At 37.0% G+C, this 20,051-nt stretch overlaps 2 protein-coding genes across 4 annotated transcripts in view; one reads left to right on the plus strand and one right to left on the minus strand.

The window, feature by feature from the left end:
* Positions 1–12,254, plus strand: part of LOC109096107 (N-acetylgalactosaminyltransferase 7-like) — a 14,021-nt gene extending 1,767 nt beyond the window's left edge. The window contains exons 3-12 of one of the 3 annotated variants that reach the window (XM_042758338.1): positions 4,149–4,315; positions 6,082–6,212; positions 6,294–6,373; positions 6,949–7,131; positions 8,459–8,576; positions 9,091–9,213; positions 9,338–9,556; positions 9,635–9,733; positions 9,815–9,943; positions 11,335–12,254. In XM_042758338.1, coding sequence (XP_042614272.1) covers positions 4,149–4,315; positions 6,082–6,212; positions 6,294–6,373; positions 6,949–7,131; positions 8,459–8,576; positions 9,091–9,213; positions 9,338–9,556; positions 9,635–9,733; positions 9,815–9,943; positions 11,335–11,472 — 1,387 coding nt within the window. In that variant the 3' untranslated portion in view covers positions 11,473–12,254. Of the gene's footprint in view, positions 1–4,148; positions 4,316–6,081; positions 6,213–6,293; positions 6,374–6,948; positions 7,132–7,291; positions 7,475–8,458; positions 8,577–9,090; positions 9,214–9,337; positions 9,557–9,634; positions 9,734–9,814; positions 9,944–11,334 lie in introns of all 3 variants that reach the window. The other 2 variants (XM_042758348.1, XM_042758357.1) reach the window with 2 other exon arrangements.
* A 1,058-nt stretch (positions 12,255–13,312) lies between these two features.
* Positions 13,313–15,522, minus strand: LOC109101980 (high mobility group protein B2-like). Its single transcript, XM_042758370.1, has 5 exons — positions 15,376–15,522; positions 14,543–14,701; positions 14,201–14,349; positions 13,951–14,125; positions 13,313–13,871 (listed from the first exon to the last, which is right to left on the minus strand). The coding sequence occupies exons 2-5, from the start codon at positions 14,687–14,689 to the stop codon at positions 13,698–13,700; spliced, it is 645 nt and encodes a 214-aa protein (XP_042614304.1). The 5' UTR covers positions 14,690–14,701; positions 15,376–15,522; the 3' UTR covers positions 13,313–13,697.
* Positions 15,523–20,051: the final 4,529 nt, after the last annotated feature.

Genomic DNA, 20,051 nt, shown 5'->3' on the forward strand with positions numbered 1-20,051 from the left:
GTAAGTTAGGGTTTTTGGACATTTTTTGCATAGTTTTTAAAGGCATTTTGCCTCATGAGATATTAACCGAATGATTCTCTCTTGTTTCAGCATGTGTTTGACTATAGTTTTTACTATTTACTTATGTTTTTATAGATGCTCAGGCCACTATAGATGCACACTATAGACAGTCAGGTTTGACATGTTGGTTTTTCCAAGTTATTTTTGTGATCACACCCAGAAAGATGAAAACGATAAGGACACACCTTATCAAACAAGCTATTTCAGTGGCATAATAGATGACGAGTTGCCTCCTTTTTCAGCCACGTCATTCCTACTTTTTTCAGTTCACACTAACAAAAAATACCCATTTATTATGCTCATGGTACCATCATAATATCATGATTTTTGTGATGTAACACCATGGGAATTGGAAGAAAAATAGAAAAAGTGCACTGTTTTGCAGTACATTAAGGGATGTATCTTATACCCTTTTCACTCAGAGGACAGTTAGTACTAAAAAGGTAATGTGCTGTACTCTATTACTGATGTTCCAGACATTAAGTAGGATCTGCATTATGCCAAAAATTCAGCCACCAAAACGTGGTTTGGCCATGTCACAGCTGAATGATAAGTTGCAGTCTCTCTCTTTAACTCTCCTCAAGCTGGAAAACTGGATTATCTGCCTGAGACTGCTTTATGAATTCATACAGCTTCAGAAGTGGCCTGAGGCTTTAAAGTGCCCCATTATGCCATTTTAACGGTTCCTAATATTGTTTTGGGAGTTCCTAATATTGTTGGAGAGGTATTGTCCTACAATAGGATTACATGCATTCAAGGTCAAAAAATGCTTTCATTTTCTCAAAATATGCATTTAATATCACCTCATTTTCCAGCAATTCTTAAAGATTCGTTCGAAGCAGTTCAAAGATTCAGTCTCTCTTTCCATGAGCCTGCTCTTCTTTGATTAGTCAGATGGCCTAGTCTGTTGTGATTGATCTACAGCGTATAGCAGTGTCGGAAACGATACACCTATTTCAATAGTTCTGTATTTTGAACGCTGTATAGAAAACATAAACACGAAACATCTATTATTTATCATACTTGCGGGTTGTGATTCAGTGGCGCAGCTGGTCCAAATAAATACTGATCCATCTTTCAACAGCAAGCTTTTTGTGAATCCCGGGTTGAACTCCGAGAGATTAGAGAAGCAGTCGTCAGTAGAATTACGTGTTTGAGGGCGGGGTCAAGTTCTTCGCGGCCGGCCAATGTAGAACGTAGGTGCGCATTATGCAAATGTGTTACCCCATGACATGTAGCCATCACGGAAGTGGGGTTCGAATTACTAACGGCTCGTTTAGGCTGTACAGAGTCGATTCTTTATTTTGGGAGCCAATAACTTTATTTATCGTGCACTTTCAGCTTTACAACTTTGCACATCTTTTACATTCACAAACAGCTACATTACACACTGCATGAAAGGCAATATTGGAAATGGCATAATGGGGCACTTTAACAACAGGTCTAGCTTCATGTGTTCCTGTGGCTCAGTAGTAGAGCATTGCGTTAGCAGCGCAAAGGGTTGTGGGTTCGATTCCCAGGGAACACATGTTAGGTAAAAAATGTTAGCCTGAATGCACTGTAAGTAACTTTGGATAAAAGTGTCTGCTAAATGCATAAATGTAAATGTAAATGTTTGACCCCTGTAGTAGGTCGTCCAGTTTGCACACAAACTTGTTGCTTAAGAGGATTTCTCTTCCGGCATTATTATAAAATGGTCGCAGTCGCACCTCACACTTGTTATACGTTGAGTTGATAGTTAAAACAACATACAGCATTTTTACCATCAGCAGTTTAATCATTACCGCAGTTTTATGGTGCTGTAGTCAGTGTCGTTTCTTTTGCAGAGAGTCTGAAAGGTTGGTTTTAAAGGGATAGTTCACCTGAAAAAAAAAATTTGAGAATTTTTTGAGAAATGCATTTCATTGTACAGTGGAAGTCAGTGTTAAACCAGAGTTACACAACCATGCAGGTTTGGAATGACATGAGGCTGTGTAAATGATGACAATGAACTTGACCAGCATACTTTCTTTAATCTATATAAATTTTTTAAAATGCTTTTGTCAAAATACATACATACATACACACATACTAATTCAAGGTATGCACTTTATTAGTACGTCTCTTCCCTGGGGATTGAAGTAATGACTGTGGAGTTGCTAGTAACATGTTGTTCAACAGCAGTATTTGCACTAAATGTTACTGGGAACTTTGGTGCCATTGTCATCATTGGTTAATGACCCTTTCAAACTGATCAGGTGTGTGACCTTTAAGAGCACAACAGAATTCTCTTTGGTTTAATGTATTTACCTTTCTCAGACTCATTTATGCAGATTTAGACCATAACATGATTACGTTCTGGTATTTGTGTTGAGTGAATTTCCTTTTGAGATACTGAATTGTTGGTGAGTGTACACAGTGATACCAACTTTTGTCTGAAGATGTCAGTGTTTTGTCTGAAGTGAGGTTTTGCTTCAGTTTATAATTTAATCATGCCTTCCTCATAAGACAAACAAGCTGAAACATTTTAACAGTGAATCATTTTGTCATTTTTAATCTGATATGTTTGTTGGGGCATCCGGGGTTTTAAGAAGCAATCACTTCGGCCCTTGTGAAAATGACATCACTCACTGCGACATGAAAGGAAACAAATAAGGAAAAATATTCATCCATTTATTTCATGCATTTAGAGCCCTCCAAATAATCAATCTCATATATAACATATTCTAGCATATAAAAAAAAGTCAAAATACACTGCTACCTGTGAATGGACGTCAATTTGGGATTTGCTTTTTGCTTTGAGGAAAATAAGGTCAGTGGTTAACATTACCTAAGAGACCCTAATTCTAACCTTTGTTTTAAATTTCAAAGCCAGCTTGCTAAATGAAGACTTAAACCACCTCAAGGATGTGGGTGATTCTGACAACATTTGTAGTTCTTCTTATAGTAACTTCTTAGCAACTTAAGTTATTAAAACTCACATTTGAAATATGTGAAATTTATATTCTACAACAAAACATGAAAGTCTCTTCAAGTAATTTCTTCAAGACCATATTTTACACACAAATCAAAAACTGGTATTCAAGTAACCCAATAGAAATTCTCTTGTGAACACATGTTGAATTAGCCCTCTATGTGGCCTACAAATTGACATCACCACTGAGCATTCTATGCTAAATTTAGCTAAAACATGTAAGTAAATAGCATCCGTCGCTGTAGTTTCAAAGAACAGTTAGCATTAGCACTAAGATGGTGACAGCTTGTTTATGAGTAGTGCAGCACACCCCGATCTCCATTGAGACTGAACATCATGGGCGTGAGTTGCTCTTCCAGTTGAGTGGCTTTACTGTGCCATGTAAGACAAGTTAGGCCTTATGACTTGTGTTACATGAGACTTAACTCTGATGCTAAAAGATGCTAAACTGCCATTGAAATGTTGTGTTTGTTACAACATATAGACTAATGAGTTTAATCTAGCTTATATCACATGCTTCGGCAGGTCTATGTCCTATTTACTTTAGGCGTCAAGAGTATCCTCATGCATACATTTTGTATTTTCTAAGCTGCTTAAGCTTTTACTTTAACACTGTTGTTTGCACCATGTAAGAATTTGTACATAGATTAAACCCTCGTGCAAATAACCCACCTGGAGCCTACAAACTAAGCCAAAATGGTTTTCATTGTTATGTTTTTTTTTATGCTTATTCTTCAATTTCATAGCTCAAGTAGGCCTGTTATTGTATTGTTTTTCCAACTACCTCTGTATTTCTATTATATGAACTGAGTTTGAGTTTGTGCAATTCATACTGTACTTTAAACCGCTGTTTTCCACACACTACTGTCTCTAATCTACTGAAAGTGAATGAAACTGGATGAAGAAAGTTTAACTTCGAGCTTCAGTAGAGAATGAGGAAGTGTGACTGGGCATTGCTCTCCCCTTATTTAGAGGAAACAGTGTGCAAAGTTGCTGTTTCCTGTCTCACAAATTGCTTCCACAGGATGGAGGTGGATGCATGTGTGTAAGAATCTACCACTAATGCATGCTATACAGTGTGTGCATTTGCTCTTACAGAATAGTGTGCTTTATAACTATGTATATTTGTCTGTAGGTGTAAATACTGGCACTATGATGAAAACCTCCTCACCTCCAGTGTGGTCATTGTCTTCCATAATGAGGGCTGGTCCACACTCATGAGGACTGTGCACAGTGTCATCAAAAGAACCCCGAGGAAATACCTGGCTGAGATCGTCATGATTGATGACTTCAGTAACAAAGGTTGTGTGAACATTTATTTTCATTTCTTCATTAAATATTCTAAATAGCACATGTGTGTACTCTGTGCTTGGCATTTTTAAAATTCAGCACAGGTACTGGCATTATTTTGTGCAAAAAAAAAAAAAAATGTGTCGGGGAGAAGCTAAATAAACTAAAATTAACATTGTTCTGCAGTGTGAGAGTAACTCAGCTGCTTTCAAATCAGTATAGATATTTCAATAACTGGAAGTAGTGTTGCTGTTTTTTAAGTCCCTTGCACATTTTATTGTGTTGCAACAGACGAGTAAACAGAAGCAATAATCAAACACACTTTCCTGTCCTCCTTATCAAAAACTATTAGGAAGTCTGAATCAAAGTAAATTGGTTATCTTGTCCATTGGGTAATTTCAAAGAAATGATTTAAAACAGTTTACCAGTTCATTTAAGTGAAGTGTTCATAACTGTTTTCTTCTTAGTTATACACTTTGCTGTAGAGAGTTTTCTAATTTTATTGTATTTATTGTGAATTCATCTGTAAAATACAAAGTGAATTAAATAATCTTATGCCCATTTCTGATGCTGATTCTCAGTGAATTAAAGTTGTGAAATATAAGTAGAGATGTACATCAGAGTAAAGCGGATTATAGAAAAAATGTAGGGCAGGAACTAGTTGTTTGGATGGAGGCAAATCTGCTGAATACAAGCTTGGGGTCGATTATGAGAAAGGGGTGGGGTTTAAGCAAACAAAATTCAGGCATACGTCACCATAGAGAAGTCTGTTGTTTCACTGGAGGATTGGATTTTGAATTTTTTTTTATTAAGAATTTTAGGGTTAAAAAAATTTAAGGAAACTTATGCACAGATGAATTAATCACAATAAAATAAAATAAAACATTTGATGCTGACTTTAATATCAATATCACTGATTTATATTACGCAGTTAGCTCATCATTTTAATGTAGAGAAACTACAAAATAACTAGAAAAGCTTAATGTCTGTTCCTATTTGAGCTCATTCCCCAAAATATGAATACAGCATTTTTATGTGGCTTTTTGATGGTCGTCAGTTCTCTAAATACTGATTTACATGTTCTGGCTGTTTTGGATTGTCACTGTCTTTCAGCAGTTACTGGTTTTTCAGGTTTAAGAAAGTGAAGCATGGTTTTAGTTTTGATAACCCCTCTCTAGAGAGTCTATTCTGTTCTCCTAAGTGAAAGAGACGTATCGTTGCCACAACCTGTAGGCGGTCTGCCTGAAGACTAATGCTGAGTGCTTGTTCATTAATATGGGGCAAGCAGACTGTTAGTGAATGGAGATCATTACTCTTTAAGAGATCGCTCACAGGGGAGCTTTGAATGAATGCAGTGCTGCGACTTGGCCGATAAGAATCAATAAAGGGCGTATAGGCTCAGAATGTTTTGTGCATTTAGTAATAAAGGCCAGTAAAACTTTGTTCAGGCCGCACACATTTTCGATTTGTTTTTCAAATGCAATCTTTAGGGCTGAGTGTCTGCAGTTTTTTGCAAGTGGTCAGATTGGATCCACTTGCTCTGGTATAATGAATGTAAGGTATATCTATGCTGGTTGCTATAGTAATGATGTAGGTGTGAGCAATATGCCAATAACTTTCTTTTACAACTGAGTAGCAAGCTATAATTAAGATGTGCACTCAGAAAGCAGGAAATTTTGCCTCGACACGTTATATCGCTCATGCCATATTGCCAGGGTGCTCATGAGGTACATTTTATGTATAAAAGAAGTGATTGTTTGTATGTTTTGTGTCGTTAGATCATCTTAAAGAGAGGCTGGAGGACTACATAAAACAGTGGAATGGGTTGGTCAAACTGTTCCGCAATGAAAAGAGAGAGGGTCTCATCCAGGCCAGGAGCATAGGAGCCCGTAAAGCCACTCTGGGACAGGTTTGGGCCCCATAATCAGCATAATGTTTAATGGGTCTACATAAATGTGATTTGTTTGTCACACTGTGGTTTTGTCCTCAGGTGCTGATCTACCTGGATGCTCATTGTGAAGTTGGGGTGAACTGGTACGCCCCGCTGGTGGCCCCCATTTCAAAAGACCGGTATGATTTATGCTCTAGGATGATTTTGTGCCCGCTGAAAGAGACTAAGTTCAAAATGCAAATGCTGGGCTATAGAAGTGTTCTTTTCTATTCATGTTGATTTCATATTTATGAAAAATTGCATACAATGACTTGATAACTCTAAAAAGGTCATGTGGTATAACCTTAAAATAAATTGCAATATTTTCCTTGCACCTTGAATACAGGTAAGTGTACACATAAAAAAAAAAAACAATTATATAAATATCATGAATTGATAAATATTATTTTTGTGGAGTTGCACCACACAGCATTACATACAATCTGAACTCTTTTATTGTCATAAAAAGGTCCAATTATTCGTATCAATTATTGATACTTTTAAGAGTGTCTGCAGGGGTCTCCTCTATGAAATAATTGTTTTATGTTTCTGCATGTTGATTGGAGCACATTTTTCAGGACAAGTTCAAGGACAAGTAAAATATTCATATAGAATATCATTTAATTTTTAAAATTTTCTTTCTGATGTAATTCCCAGGTATTTTTTATTTTCTTTTTAAATCTTAACCTAAATGTATATTGTGTTAATGTTGCAGAACGGTCTGCACAGTACCGTTGGTAGATTACATAGACGGCAATGATTATACCATAGAGCCACAGCAGGGTGGGGATGAGGACGGTCTGGCGCGAGGCGCCTGGGACTGGAGCCTCCTGTGGAAAAGGGTCCCTCTCAGCAGCAGGGAGAAGGCTAAGAGAAAGCATAAAACAGAGCCTTATCGGTAAACTTCCACCCTCCAATAAGCATGATCATTAAAACCATTCTGTCTCTCTCTTGTTTTGTCTCCCCCATCCCCTTGTATTTGTGTGTGTGTGTATGTCCATGTTTGCTTGCATGGACCTCCCCCTTGCCTCTCCTCCATTCTCTGTGGCCATGTTCAGAACGGTGTGCACAGTGCCTCTCATAGACTCTATAAACGGCAACACTTTCATCATCGAGCCCCAGGGTGGTGGCGACGAGGATGGCTTTGCCAGAGGAGCATGGGACTGGAGCATGCTTTGGAAACGAGTGCCTCTTACTAGCAAGGAGAAGCAGAAGAGACTAACTAGAACTGAGCCCTATCGGTAATTTAGAGCCGCAATCCTGAGCTGATTAGGGCTGACCACAACACACATAAGTGGAGAGCTTGTCTCTCACTTATAAATACAGGTGGTGGTCTGCTTCATTCTACTTCTTTAACAGTTTGGCTTTAACAATGCTTATTAAATACTTCCCGCAAATTGCTTAAGCTGTATAGTAACTGCTTTGAAGTGGTCATAAAATAATGAAGTGATTTTAACAAAATACTTCATATATTATGACTCCACTATGGCTGGTCTGGTTGAGTCGCTCAAATACTAGAACTACAAACTAAGGACTAATAGACCTTGTATCTGCTTCTCTTTGCATGCAGTCTCCATTCTGTCTTGGCTACGAGCTTATCTTTCCTGTGGTAGTGACTTGGCATAAGTTTACCCCAGTGCGCATGTGCCTAGTCACCAAACAGGAGAAAGTGTGTATGCTGCTTGAATTTTTACTCAGATTTCTTTAAAATGTTATGATATGGTGCTTTCTGTACTTCCCTGCAATACAATTTTCAAAAGCTGTTTGTTGCTACAAGCAAGTAGAAAAGAAACACCGGAATTTTGCAGAAGGCACTGAGACAAAACATGGGCATTTTTATTTAAATGTTTTTTTTTGTTGTTGTTGTTTTGTTTTTAGGTGTGAAAGCATTTTACTACTTGTTTTGGTGTCTCTTTTTGGCTTTGTTCATACTGCAGGAAAAATCTGATTTTTCCCACAAAAATTTGATTTTAATATGTATTTTTAGACACTGTTCAAACTCAAGTTACCTGTGACAAAAAAAAACAGCAAATCCGTTATGAACATTTAGGCTGAGACATATTAGCAAAAATTTGTAAAGCTTGTAAAAAATGTTTTCCAGACCAAAAGAAACTAAATGCATTTCAGATTTTTACTGCCAGTCTAAACAAAGCCTGTCGCTTAATGTTGTAAAATACTGTACTGTGTGGGTGGAAACATTCCTGACAGGAAAATATGTGTGTCAGGTCTCCTGCGATGGCTGGAGGACTCTTTGCAATAGAGAGAGAGTTCTTCTTCGAGCTGGGCCTCTATGATCCAGGCCTTCAGATCTGGGGAGGAGAAAACTTTGAGATCTCCTACAAGGTACTTTTACTTTAAAATGGTTTTTACTTTACTTCAAATTGGTTGTGGTCTCTCAGCTGAAAATTGTACTAGATTTTTTTTTCTTTCACCATGTTTGCATACAAGGTAATTCTGTGTTTGTATGGTTATAATGATCTTTGTCCAGGGCAACACTTGACTGCTCAACATTTTTCTTACATAGCTCTGCATGTGTTCAGTCTTACCAGCTGTCTCTAGTAGGATAATAAAACAATTTTTACTCATTACAACAATTCATGCCGATACATTGATTTAAGTTATATACAGTCAGACAGTCTTTATCACAAAATAAAGGGTTAATGTTGCCATGATTATAGCCGTTGTTGCTGATGTGGCGTTAAAACCGAAATAAAAAAAATGATTACAAAATAAAAGTCTTCAGGGCAATATTTCTATAGTAATTGCACAGACAGAGCAACATATTTATCCAAATTCGGCAGTTTATTTGTGCGTGAACACTTTCTGAATCCCTGCCATGTGTGTATGTCCCATGTAGATATGGCAGTGTGGTGGGCAGCTTCTGTTCGTGCCATGTTCACGGGTGGGGCACATCTACCGTCTGCAGGGCTGGCAGGGAAACCCGCCTCCTGCTCATGTAGGCTCATCCCCCACACTTAAGGTCAGTTCACCTCTTTTTTTCTATAATCACAATTTTATGAATCTGAAAAAAAGCTGGGACACAGTTATACTTCACACTTTAAATCCAGTCTGTAACCTTCACTCTCCTTTTTGGCTGCGTGTAGAACTATGTGCGGGTGGTGGAGGTGTGGTGGGATGAGTATAAAGACTATTTCTACGCCAGTCGGCCTGAGACACTGACGCTGGCCTACGGAGACATCAGCACCTTGAAAAAGTTCAGAGAGGAACATCGCTGCAAGAGCTTCAAGTGGTTCATGGAAGAGATCGCTTATGACATCCCTGTTTATTACCCACTGCCTCCAAAGAATGTGGAATGGGGAGAGGTGCATATATAATCAATAGAAAGAAACTGGTTTAAAGATACTGGCATTTGTCATCATTCAGTCATTTTCTTTCAATAGATTCGAGGGTATGAGACCAGCTACTGCATTGACAGCATGGGCCACACCAATGGAGGCAATGTGGAAATTGGGCCTTGTCATAGAATGGGTGGGAATCAGGTAAAGGAAAATGATTTAGCAGCAGTACTTTGCTTTTTACAGTTCTTATAGTGTTTTTTTTTCTCTTATGCCTTTTTCCAGCTCTTTAGAATTAATGAAGCAAACCAGCTCATGCAGTACGACCAGTGCCTGACAAAGGGAGAAGACGGATCTGCTGTCATCATAACACACTGCAACTTAAACGAGCACACAGAGTGGAGATACTTTAAGGTATGTCACAGGAGGTATCGAGCCTCTTTTGGCAAAGGTGCCTAATCAATAAAACTTACATTTTTACAGCAAAGGTGACACTTTAAAATAAGTTTCAGTAGTCTAACACTAGGTTATGCAATAGCTAGTAATGGTTAATGATGGTTAAAAATGTATTATTGTCGGTAAAATTCCAAGTTAATATACTTGGAATATATATATATATATATATATATATATATATATATATATATATATATATATATATATATATATATATATATATATATATATATATCAGTAAAAACATAGTTCAGGAGTTTAGTGTCCAAGATTTTATAGGTTTTTGAAAGGAGTCTCTTATGCTCTCCAAGGCTATATTTATTTGATGAGAAATACAGTAAAAACAGCAATATTGTGAAATATTATTATAAATTGAAATTTTATTTTTGAATATATTTAAAATTGCAATTTATTCCTGTGATGGCAAAGCAGAGTTTTCAGCAACCATTGCTCTAGTCTTCAGTGCAACATGATCATTCAGAAATCATTCTAATATACTTATTTGTTGCTCAGGAAACATGACTTATTATTATCAACATTGAAAACAGTTGTGCTACTTCATATTTTTCTGAAAACCTTGATATTGTAATTTTTTATTTTTTATTTTGGTGAATAGAAGTTTCAAAAGAACAGGATTTATTTGAAAATATATATATTTTTTTTTTTGGTAACAAAGTAAAAGTCTTTACTGTAATGAATTTTTGATTAGTGAGTCCTAAAAAAAAAAGTGTAACTTTTAGTGGTTCATAATAAACAAAACTGCATGCGTCTCATTGAAGAACATGTTCACTCTGTTTATGGTTATGACAAGTGATGCAGGTACTGGGCTACTCTGCAGCCGTTGTCATCCTGACAGGTCTAAAGTTGTCCTAATATTATATTTTAGGCATTCCGTAGTGTAGTAATTCAGGATAAGACAGAAACATGGTATGGAAGATGGAATCATGATTTACTTGCTCATTACATAAATTCTGTACTAAAAAAAAAAAAAAAAAAAAAAAAAAAAAAAGTTACATAGTCTTACCTTTAACCAAAAAAATCTACATAAAGTTACCTTTAATGAAAAAGTATTAATTTGTTTAAAAAAAAAAATCTTTGGACAATAGTAAAATGTAAAAACATAATATCCTTTAGTTATCAGATTGTTAACTAACATTAAATAACAATGAACAATAGTCTATAAATGTAAACATAATACAGTATTAGTAATAAATACTGTAAATATAGTTTTTTGTTAGTTTATGATGCCTAATTTAAGAACTTTATTGTAAACTGTTGGCAAACTTTACTCTGTGCATTGCTATATCGATTCTTCAGTGAACTTTTCCAATGCTTCTGATTTCTCATAGGATCTACATCGATTCACACATATACCTACAGGGAAATGCTTGGATCGCTCTGATGTGTTGCACAAAGTTTATATAGCTGACTGTGACAACAGTAAGAGCTCACAGAAGTGGGAGATGAACAACATTGTGGCAGTTTGAGAGCCATGCTCAAATGTGCTTTAAAGAAAGACACTTGACTACAGCAACAGGTTTTACCAGTATACATGGGACTAATTAAGTTTTAGTCATCACTCAAATAACTCATAAACAATCATAAACTTTTTTTTTTTTTCTCCATGGAAGACTATGTTTACATCGGTTCATCCCCAATGTCCATCTCATGGGTTTTTCTTTGGAATCTGTGGATCGGAGGGATCTACCTAACAGAATGATTTTCACTGAATGTGCACAATGTGTGCTCAGATAAATTCCACTTTTGTTGCTGTTTTATTATAAAATACTGGGTTGCATATATTTCTTAACACTGGACCTCCATTATGTTTGAGATGACAACCTGCCACTTGAACTATTTTCGTCTTTGGCACAATGGCACATTTTTTGCCACATACTATGGATAAAGAATGGTAGTGGAGAGAAAAGGGAAATGGGGACATAGGGTCAACAATGAAGAAAATATAAATTTATTTTTGTCTACTGCATAAATGTTTGATTGGTTGGGGAAATATGTTTACTTGTATCTGAAAATCAACGATTGATCATAATACTATTCATGGCCAAAAATAATCTCGAGCAAGTGGAGCAAATTTATGTTTCAAGGGCAAGAATGGTTGCAATGTGTAAATTTTTGTTTGTTTTGTACAATGTAAATATGATTATTTCTAAATTAACATTTTGAGATATGGTGGGTTTCCCAATGAAGGTGTAAATATCTAACTTATAATGGCTGTTTTCTCAAGAAAATAAATGGAACATTTTTACCAGTCTTGTATTAAAGTGCTGTTTTTAGCAGGTTAAATGATTGTTCAACTATTTAGATGATTGTGAGGATTAAGTTAGAACTTTCCACAAATAGGTTATGCTTCAGTATCCTATCTTTTTTTCTTTTGAGGAATAAATCACCTTTCTGTAGCAAAATTATGTTAGATAAAATATTATCTAATGTAATACTGAACCATGAAAAGTAGGTAATTTTAAATACATTTAATGCAGAAGCCACGCTGTTGTTTCTTGATTAGAGTTGTTCTAAATCGTATTCAAAAGTTGCGAAGCTAAAATGTTAAGCCAAACAGTTCATAATTAGTTGGTCAACATTTTGTTCCTTAAATAAAGAACCACCTCCATTTATTGATGAAAAAAATATCATGCCATTTTGGACTATTCTTGTGCCTACTAAAGCAGAAATGATCCCAATGCTTTTGAAGAATTACAAGACAAGTGCTGGTTAGGTTGTTCAAAGCTTGTGGAAGAAAAGGATCAGCTGTGCAGCAGTCTTTTGGATACAGGTGAGCAGATGTCATATGATATACAGTACATCTTATTGTGACTGCATAGAACAATATACCCAACCTATATATAGGACCACTTATCACATGACCAAGCTAAAAGACATCTCAGCCCGAACATAAATCATGCATGTACTTAAGCACAACTCTGGTTACAGATGAGGTTGCATGTGCATTTATGCCACTTATTTTTCAGATGTAGTCATCCACCGGAAAGATCAGTATTTCCTTTTGAGTCATCCAAATGAAAAAGAAAAATCCAAAAATAAACAAGTTTCAGATGACGGTTACACCCCACCACAAGAAACTAAGCCTAACTGGAAAAATAGTTCAGTGTATTACAAGCACAAAGCTCTTAATTTAAAAATACCTGCTTGTAAAACTAGTGGATGCGGAACTGCTTTAAGAGATATAATACTGCTAAAGCAGAACAACGTAAACTAAAAGGTTATTTTAAACTAAGTTCCATAGTTTTCCTAGCCCACTAATAGTTAATATTACAATAATCTCAGTTACTCAATCAGCACTAGCTGAAATTCTGCAAAATTCTTTAATAAGTCACAATTGCACACAGTGAAAAGGGGAATTGGTCATAATGTACAAAATTTAATTAAAAAAAAAAAAAAAAAAGTCTACACATCTTTAAAGCTCATTTTAAAAAACAAAACACTACACAAATTGTTCCTTATGTCTTAAAATGGCAGCAGAAATAATATCAAACTGGGAAACCTAAGCAACCACAGCTATCAAGACAAAAAGCAGTGCTTTAAAAAAGCTGTTACATTTACAAAACAGCACATGACCTCAATATGTATTCAATTATACACATCTCTGTACATGTATTGGGAGGAAAAAAAAAAAATGCTAAAAAACGCATTCACATTGTTTTGCAAACAACTCAGCTCAAGTTTTCCTGAAAGTTTAATCATCATCATCATCATCATCCTCATCGTCGTCCTCTTCTACATCATCCTCGTCCTCATCGTCGTCATCCTCATCATCATCAGCTTCTGCCTTCTTTCCTGCTGGCCGGCCAGGTCCACCCTTCTTGCCACCATCTGCTTTTCCTCCTTTGGCACGATATGCAGCAACATCCTGGGTTGGAAAGTGTGTGTTAATGAGTGCAAAACAGCAAATTGTTATTGGAAGTACCTAAAATTGGGCCACGCTTTACCTTTTCATACTTCTCCTTGAGCTTCATGGCCTTCTGCTCATATGGAGCCTTTTCCTTTGGAGAAAGCTTGGACCACATCTCCCCAAGCTTCTTTGCAATATCACCAATAGAGATGCCAGGGTTTTCGCTCTTCACTTTTGGGCGATGGTCAGAGCAGAAGACGAAGAAAGCAGATCTGATGGTAGAGAAAAAAAAAGTTACCCAAGTCAAAACTGCAGAAATCTCATGGGTCTACTTGTGCGCTACTCACGGTGGTCTCTTAGGAGCATTTGGATCCTTCTTCTTTTTCCCTCCCTTTGCACCTTTAGGAGGCACGTAGTTTTTCATCTCCCGGTCATAGCGGACCTTGTCGGTTTTTGCCATTTCCTCAAACTTGCCCTTCTCCTTTGAGGACATGGTCTGAAACACATGAGACTGTGATTAGGTTCTGCCAGGCGCAGCGTGTGGCGCTTAATCCTCCCGCCCTACATTCGCCTCAGTCCCTTGAGTAACAGATGCATCGTGTAATTCTGCCCCACCCCCTCCCCCTCCTTAACAACAATAACAACCACCACCCCCCGGAAAAACACTGCAGCCCTGCTGTTCAACTCACCTTCCATCTTTCGGAGCACTTTTTGGAGAACTCTGAGAAGTTCACTGAAGTCCCTGGGTTTTTCTTCTTATGTTCCTCTCGGCAGGTTTGCACAAAATACGCGTAAGAGGACGTCTTTCCCCTGGGCTTGTTAGGATCCTTACCCATGGCTGTGATACGCTAAAAGTGATTTTAAAAACTTGTTAGAAAAAGACTCAAAGCTGCAGCATGCATTTTCAGTAAAAACCCTGTCAGAGTATTGCTTTGTACGCGGTTAAAGCAACGGAGAAATGTGTTCGCTCACTGAACGCAGGTTTAATCCGATCAAGTTCCTGCTTCGTTTCCACCAGATCACTCAACTAGAACAATAAGCGTCCCTCCATTTTGTTTTCCCGCCTAAACTGCAGGAAATATGCGCTTGAATGTCTGTCGAAAGCTAATGGTTTCAGGTTCTACGCGTTAAAAAGCAAATAAACCCACCACATTAGCGAGGCATACTACTTCGGAGGACTTTTAGCTGCTTCGGGCTCCATTTCGAGCTCACACTCCCGGCCAGTCATGGCTGCTTACGCTCTTAACTTCACAAGATCACTAAGCTGGCAAAATCCTTGCAACTCTACGCGTTCACAAAACCAACAGAGCTACAACCAAGGCGCAAGCATCATTTTTCATAAACAGCACTTTACTTAATTTGAACTGCAAGAGTTAAGTTTTATGTTTAATATAAAATACTTAATTCGTACACAAAAAAAAAAAAAACACTACCATATATCATCGTCTTTTTTAGACATGCGCGATAAAAGCTCCATTTAAACAACAACAAAAATCTACCGGAGAAATAAAGACACGCTTACCTATAATCAGCCTCAACTGTTCGACAAAACGGACGTAGTCTTCTGCTAAACTGTTTTCTCGCTGTGCTGCAGGGCGCACAAACTTGATTAAATGCCCATAGACTCCACCCTCAGAACTCGCGTCTGATTGGGTGGGGTAAGTTCAAATTTGAATCGGCAACGTTCTAGGCGCGGTATTGAATTTCTATTGGCTGTCGGTGACCGCAGTCAAGTTTCCTCCAGAAAATGAGATCCAAATGACGACACCGCTGATCTCCTCATCTATTGGTTAAACTGGGGATTTAAAATAATGAGCGGTAAGTCTTTGAATTAGGAAAACGCGCCTCAGTTTTATTCTCATTTTGAAAGGACTTTATGTAGCAAATATGAACACGTTGCACACGCAGAGAGAAAGTGTTTGAGGGATGATTTTCATGCAAAATCGCATTCAGGTTTTGTTTTGAAGTTTTAAGTGGAGTGAACGATGGCGCGCCATTCGGACAAAAGCTGGCCGTTGACGCGAGTTTGAAGACGCCACCCTTGGGTCTCGAGGCTGGAGGTCTTGCAGTTCACACATCAGTGTTGTTAAAACCATTTCATTGCTTTTCCCCCCAATTACTTTATACACACTTTTTAATGCCTTCTTCTGTACTTAAAAGTAACGTGGTTTCGTTTCTCATTTCTTAGTGTATAGCTTTACTTAAGTGTTCTTAATGTTATTTACTGCTTAAATAAAAATATATATTTTTACGTAACTCCATTTTCAACCAAGAATACATCGTATATGGTATAACATTTTTTTTTATACGTGTGTGCCAATATTGTTGCCCTGCCCTACACATTTGGTGACGTTATTGTTGCGCTCCTAAACATACGTGATCACGTGATACTTTGACCTCTTGTGAGGGAAAGGGCGTTTTTGTTGTGTTTGTTGTTGAATACCATTAATTATTAGAAAGTATTAAAACAGTATAATGAAAAATAATGCATTGCATAGTTCACGAAAACATACTTAAAACTTATAAAACAAACAATAATTTTCTTCTAATTCTAAATATATTAACAATGTTGAATCATTATTATAGCACAATAAACAGCATTGCCTATAGGTATTATTTTTAGCTGCTGTTTTTGCTATTCTCACCAGTTTGTAAGTAAATGCTACGAATTTGTGCCTGTGTTAATATCGTAGAACGCACACATACAGTACATGTAATAAAAATAAATAAATAAAAATATATGCCCTTTGTTTAGCTGTTTAGACAAATCTGAAATTTTAGTGTGGGCAGTTCAAGCCAGTTCCATGCAATGTGTGGCTTTAAAGATTCATTGTGGAAAACACTCAGCTGTTCTGTTCAGACAACTGATAGGCCAAGGGGGATGGACAACTGGATCTGAAATGTTTAGGTTAGAACAAGGGCTGTAGTTGGATAGTGTTTAACGAAAAGTAATGTTTAATATGAAAAAAATGTGTATTTTTACAAACTTTGGAAATATTACTAAAATTACACAAACATCTGATATCTTTGTACAAAAGTACATATTTTAGACGTTACTGTGATGGTTGACTAAACGAGGACATCAGCATGAATTAGCATGACACTGTTACCACCTATATTTGAGCATTAAAACAACACCCCTCATTCTCCTGAATAATATCTCTCTACCTTTTGCCATTCGATTTGAATAGGATAGGACAATACAAGTGTAAAACAGTTCTGGAGAATTAGCCAAATGTCTCTTTAAGTACCCTGAGCACAAAATGGCATGATTGATTTGAGTCTAAACTGTGGTCAAATAAGAGGACTGAGTTGACCAATCTACACTGAAAACCCTTTGCTTTTCAGTTGCTAGTATATTTCACAAATATGGCAATTAAGGCACAGCAAATAACACATTAAATGTGAAATTTTTGAACATGCCTTGAATATTTTTTTTTTCAGGGTTTGACTAGTTAAGGAAAAGGTTATTTGAGAATAATAAGGTGTATAGTGAGTATTGATGGTTGTGTGTCTATACCAAATGTCTAGCACAACAACTAAAGCTACTGGGTTTCTGGTCTTTGTTATTCTATATCTGTTGTCAGACTTACCTTTTTGTTGTGGACTCATGCAGTTTTAATTTTGAAAAATGTCATTCTTTCGACTTATGGATTTCTTGGGATAGAAAAATCTACAGGTGAAACATTGTCCCCTTTTCTTTCTTTTGTAGCATGCCCTTCAGTTTAGATTTCTACATGAAGCATATCCTGTTTGTATCTGTGGTGTGGTGCTATTGTGCTCCAAGTTCTGGCAAGAGCAGACATGCTGATACAAACCAAAACGATACACTTATCGGAAATGTGAAGAATGCTAGTTAGTTTTGGTTGACTGTACAGCAAGCTCATAGCAGTGTCTTCTCTCTCTCTCTCTCTCTCTCTCTATACTTGAAATGCCTATACGTGTCCATATTGGCAGAATATGATTCCTATGACATTCTGGTTTCCCCCAAGTTCTGTCTAAAGCATCTTAGTTCTTTTCAGATAAATACACCTATATTCAAATAAAGGAATGTAATTAGTAAAAACAAAACACCAAGACTTTATTATTTTTTATTATTATTATTTAAACATTTCACGGTTAGGGTTAGATTGTTAAATTGTATTTGCCAAATGCAAAACACTAACACAATGGCACCATTTAAAGCAGGGGTCTCCAAACTCAGTCCTGGTGTCCTGCAGAGTTTAGCTTCAACTTGCCTCAACACACCTGCCTGGAAGTTTCTAGTATGACTAGTAAGAGCTTGATTAGCTGGTTCAGGTGTGTTTAATTAGGGTTGGACTCCATGACAGAGTTTAGAGACCCCTGATTTGAAGCTTTACATTTCAAATACTGCCCCTAACAGAGGCTGTTTAAAACAGTGCCTCGCAAAGAGTCTCTGTCGAAATATCTGTCTATTCTGTATAAATATCTGTCTATCACGCTGCCGAAGGAAAAAAAAAATGTTGACCATGTGCATGTATTAATAGATTGTTCAAAATAGCTACAAAGACGCTTCTGTTCACCCACCGACCGCGGCTGACTAGATCCGGTGTGCCTGTAAACTTAATTTGGCGCCCTCTTGCGAAATCACTAAAGCCTACAATGGCGAATCTGAGCTCATAAATATTAATTAGGCAAGCCTGACTTTGCTTCGAAACCTTCCAATGGTAGAGGCGAGGTCCTGAATATTAATAAGACAGCGTTGACATTGCAGCGCAAATTAGAAGTATTTTCCCCATTCATTTTCCCAAAGGGACTTTTTTTTTTAAAGTCTTTGTTAAAGCGTTATAAGCCATTAACCAAGCCAACTAGCTACGAGAAGAATCACAACATTACAAAGTAAATGAAAATCTAACCAATAGACCCCTTAATCGCCTACGTCACTGTGACGTCACCGCTCTAGCTGGAGGCAAAACATAAGGAAGAACTCATAGCAGGCGCGCTAAAAGTTTGAGGTTTTGACTTTAAAAATGTGAGACAGATTGTGTTTTTGGCTGCCAGAATAGAAGGAACAGCACTTTTGGTTCAAAACTAAAGTTTCACCGGATCCCGGCCGACATTCCTTCACAGAAATCAAGAAGACAATTGTGGTTGAATGCAATACAGACTAGACAGAGACGATCATAAATAATGCTCGTGTTTGCGGTGCACACTTCATATTAGGTAAAATAATCCATGAATATGTACTGGTGTGTTGGTTTTATCTAGTACAAATCAGCAAGTTTATGTTTTATAGGTGAAAAGTCGCCAACCTTCAGCGCACTAGCTAGCTTAAATGTTAAACAAACATACAGCGATAGATGTGTGTGTGCCATCCTTTGAATGGTCTCTTAAAATAATCCACATTGCTAATCATAGTTAGCCCAGCGATAGGTTACATTAGACAATAAGCCTTGACAAAACTCCCCAAACCACCCGAAAGTAATTCATATGTTGTCTAGGAAATATCCAAAACCTGGTTAAAATGTTTCCCAATGAGAACAAGATACAAGAACTACACCAGGCTTAGCTAAAAAATAAATAAATTAGGCTACTGTAATGTTATCCACTCGTCATTATATTTTGGTCAGATAACCAGTTTGGTCAGTGAAATAAGTGATCAACTGAATTAATTGATAAATGTATGCTAACTCCCACTTTTTTTATTATCATTTTTTTTGTCACGGTCCCGCAGAGTCAGTGACTGTACATATTCGGACAGTTCCGAACCCTCTTCTGCATCCATGTTTAATAAATCCCTCCTAAAACGTGCTAGTTTACGCTTGTCAACATTGCGTCCGCGCCTCTTTTTGCCTCCAGCTAAGCCCCGCCCACCCGGAGACGTTGCAATGTTTACAAACTTTTAAGGGGTCTATAGACAAAGGTAAAAATCTGTAGTTAAGGCTTTAGTGAGAGAAGGAACTACAAGGCCACGAATTACTGCGAAATTACGGGGAAATATAAAACTATTAATATAAAGTTGAACAATTTAATTTAAACTCGAACAAGTTAAAACAAGTTCACTGCAAAATATGCATGCACATCCATATATTTATACAGCCGTTTCATACCAGATCTCTAGCACAGCTTTTCCCAGTCATGGCACCACTGATCTATATATATTCTATATTATAGATCAGTGCATGGCACCCTTTCAGATTTGAAAAAATAATAATAAATTGTGGCACCTTACGCAAA

The sequence above is a fragment of the Cyprinus carpio genome, chromosome A1 (assembly GCF_018340385.1).
Source record: "Cyprinus carpio isolate SPL01 chromosome A1, ASM1834038v1, whole genome shotgun sequence".
Lineage (NCBI taxonomy): Eukaryota > Metazoa > Chordata > Actinopteri > Cypriniformes > Cyprinidae > Cyprinus > Cyprinus carpio.

What these genes read in the sequence shown, in the direction of transcription:
- LOC109101980 (XM_042758370.1), bottom strand. Translation starts at nt 14,689, where the DNA reads ATGGGTAAGGATCCTAACAAGCCCAGGGGAAAGACGTCCTCTTACGCG. An exon ending in AGTGCTCCGAAAGATGGAAG is followed by an intron (nt 14,350 to 14,542) that starts GTGAGTTGAACA and finishes CATGTGTTTCAG; the next exon opens with ACCATGTCCTCAAAGGAGAA. An exon ending in TCAAGGAGAAGTATGAAAAG is followed by an intron (nt 13,872 to 13,950) that starts GTAAAGCGTGGC and finishes TTTCCAACCCAG; the next exon opens with GATGTTGCTGCATATCGTGC.